The sequence below is a fragment of the Mytilus trossulus genome, chromosome 11 (genome assembly GCF_036588685.1).
Source record: "Mytilus trossulus isolate FHL-02 chromosome 11, PNRI_Mtr1.1.1.hap1, whole genome shotgun sequence".
Lineage (NCBI taxonomy): Eukaryota > Metazoa > Mollusca > Bivalvia > Mytilida > Mytilidae > Mytilus > Mytilus trossulus.
This window is the reverse complement of record NC_086383.1, coordinates 60121828-60124778: the sequence shown is the minus strand read 5'-3', so window position 1 is coordinate 60124778 and position 2951 is coordinate 60121828. Positions and strand designations below refer to the sequence as shown.

The window sequence follows — 2951 nt, the reverse complement described above, 5'->3', positions numbered from 1 at the left end:
GGAGATTTTATTAAAGAGACCCTGCATCATTAAGTCATTGTGCTTTCGAAGGTTATCGAAATGATTTTAAGTTTTAAACATATACTCAAATTTAAATACGTCGGATATCTTTTTTAAAGATAGTTCTTGTTGACATTAGAAAGCTGAGGTTTCCCCCCATTAATCTAACACTGAGCACACCTGGTGAGGGATATTCCAGAAACAAGTACCTTTCGGACTATTACAGGTTTATTTTATTCTGAAATAAGGAATCCTGAAAACCAGGACCACGCACCACCATAAACGCGAACATTCCCATCGTTTGCAACAGGATTATTATATATTCTGATCCAAACGTCGTCGCCGATTGACAAATTTAACACTGCAGATAAAGTTCCGACGCCATGTGTTGCTTTATCTCCATCATATGAATACACAATCGGAACGCCTTTCATGACTAATTCGGTTTCAATATCTTCAGCGTAGTGGCTCATTATTGTTGCTGAGAAATAATAAAGTCCCGCTCTTGGCGCTTTGAAAACATTGGCCTGTCCATCCCACCCATTACCAACATTTGTAACTGCTCTCTGGAAACCTACAGTTTGATGTATGCCCAAATGTTGCTGATGATCCGTCATAACGGCAAAGAAAGCGACACTTTGTGACCCCGGTTTTGATGTCGTCACTGTTGAAAAAAAATATATTAGTAAATACATGAATTTTTACGCAAAAAAGTAAGTTATGTATCTGATTTAAAACATTCAAATACTTTATAATATGTATTGCACAGATCGTGATATTTGGATATTTTTTTTTCTGAATCATTATGAAAAGATAAAGAACACTTACATGTATTTCATTGGTCACTTTTTTGTGATGTCCCTTGAGTTTGAGGTGATTTTCCTTTGATTTTGAGGTGATTGTGTTATAAAGGTACAGTAACTGCATATTCACAAGAGCAATTTGAACAAACAATTTTATTTACCAATTGGCAAGACCGGAATTCAGGAGAAAATGGACAACGATTGCTTAATATACAAAACAATTTTTCTTAGATCATCTAGGCTGGTTTTCTTCCTTGCAACATACGGGTATCTCAGATACATGTACCTTTGTTGTCAAGAGCCAAACAGATAAATAACAACATCTTATCGGTATTTTTTATCATCTTCCGAGAGACTTTATACATGTACCACCGGGTACTCGTATCAAGGCAACAAACCATGGGAGGAGCCGAAACCATGGAGAGCAATAATTAATAATAAAAAGTTTGTAACGGTGGATAGGTAAAATCTGAATCGATTTCAAAGGGTGGGGGATTACGCTTTATGGGAATCAGATCCAGAATTTACCTAGATTTCTTAAAAAGAAGCAAAAGAAGCAAGTTATTGTTGAGCCTGATATTTAAACTATCAGTCTATTGTATTAGCCAGTAAAAGTTTTATTTATGTTACTTCTGTTTGAAGATGCAATAGGCATTTTTAGCCCCTAAGGTTCCGGTTAATTTTGTTACATAATATATATCATTTTAAGAAAGACATTTTTACCTGCAGTTGGTGGTATAATCCTGGACTGGCGGTTTTGTTCTTTTTCGTGTGCCAACGCTCGTTTAACTTTGACTAATTCATCACTAGCTTTGCCAAGGTCAGTCCTGGTTGTATGTAATATCCGATTAGTGGCAGAATGGTCATCTGTAAGGGCACTTAGTCGGTTTTTAGTGTCAGTGTGCATGATTGACTCAGGCGCGTAGCTCCCTATACGCCAACACGCAGTTGCGTGCACATCGGTTCGGCATGCAAAAAAAAATATTGCAAAATTAAAAATTTATAATCAAATTTTACACTATGTTGTCACTTTTTTGATTGATGAAATGTCATTAAATAACGGCATTTGGTTTCAAAATAGAAGTTTTATTGGAGATCATGCATGACAAAATCGGACACTGTAACTTGTATCTTTTACAAGATTTGAATTTGTTATACTCAGTCTAATACATGTAGTTTCGGAGCACATTTTACAGAGTACGGTTTATCTGTTTGGAATGAGATGTACCAATCGGCATTAGCTTTAAACCCTTCGATATCGTTGAAATTATGCCACGGCGATGTGTTCGAGGGACTATCAGAGCCACTCATCCTGCAAACACGCCAAAACAGTATTGGAAAGTCTCATTTTATTTTGCGTTTATAGACCATATGATAATGGAACTGGAGAGTGGAGTTGCGTCTGGTATTATCAGAAAATCGCTTCTTTGTGCCGTATCTGCTTCCTCGTGTTGTAGGAAATATAACAAACGGACAAATCTCAACATTGTGTGAGACATACGAAACTGACCTGGTATGTAATTTTGACGAATTCAATTGGGAGGTCGCTCGATGGCAAACACGTACACTGGTTTATAACATCTCGCGAGTGCTTCCGTGGTGATCTATCAGTGTACTACGTCTGTTGAAATCAAATGTACGATCAACAATGAACAATGACAGGTTATCATCGCTAGCATTACTGCATATTCAACGATATTTCAGTGTGAATTCTGTATCAAAAAAATGTGTAGTTTATGTTTTCAATTAACCATGATTTACTTTATTCAGAAGCTTTATGAATAGTTTTACATTCATAAATTGTTTAAAAGTCCTATCTACATGTAGCTCCTCTTTCAACTGTCCTATGACCGAGAGCCGAAAAAAAAACATTTTCCTGCATAAAAGGGTCCCAAAATTTTTTGTTTGCACATCGTTTCTTTCTAGCTACGCCCCTGATTGTCAAGGCAGCGAGCTCTTCTTTGGTAGAAGAGTTTTCTTTTGTCAAGGCAGCAAGCTCATATTTGGTAGAAGCATGTTCAATTGTCAAGGCAGCCATGTTTTGTTTGGTCAATGTGTAATCTTTGGTAAATGAATGCAACAGTTCCTTGGTCGATGAGTATTCTTTGGACAAAATATTCAGTAGTTTGTTGGTTCTACCAAGCTCAT

General features: G+C 36.7%; 1 protein-coding gene across 1 annotated transcript; it reads right to left on the bottom strand.

Annotated features, from left to right (window-relative positions):
* Nucleotides 1–233: 233 nt before the first annotated feature.
* LOC134690207 (cerebellin-1-like) lies at nucleotides 234–1710 on the bottom strand. Its single transcript, XM_063550183.1, has 2 exons — nucleotides 1527–1710; nucleotides 234–664 (listed from the first exon to the last, which is right to left on the bottom strand). The coding sequence occupies exons 1-2, from the start codon at nucleotides 1708–1710 to the stop codon at nucleotides 234–236; spliced, it is 615 nt and encodes a 204-aa protein (XP_063406253.1).
* Between the last annotated feature and the right edge of the window lie 1241 nt (nucleotides 1711–2951).

Excerpts from the sequence above, each read along its gene's own strand:
- LOC134690207 (XM_063550183.1), bottom strand. The coding sequence starts at position 1,710 with ATGCACACTGACACTAAAAACCGACTAAGTGCCCTTACAGATGACCAT. Across the intron at positions 665-1,526 it reads GATTATACCACCAACTGCAG|TGACGACATCAAAACCGGGG; the intron begins GTAAAAATGTCT and ends TTTTTTCAACAG.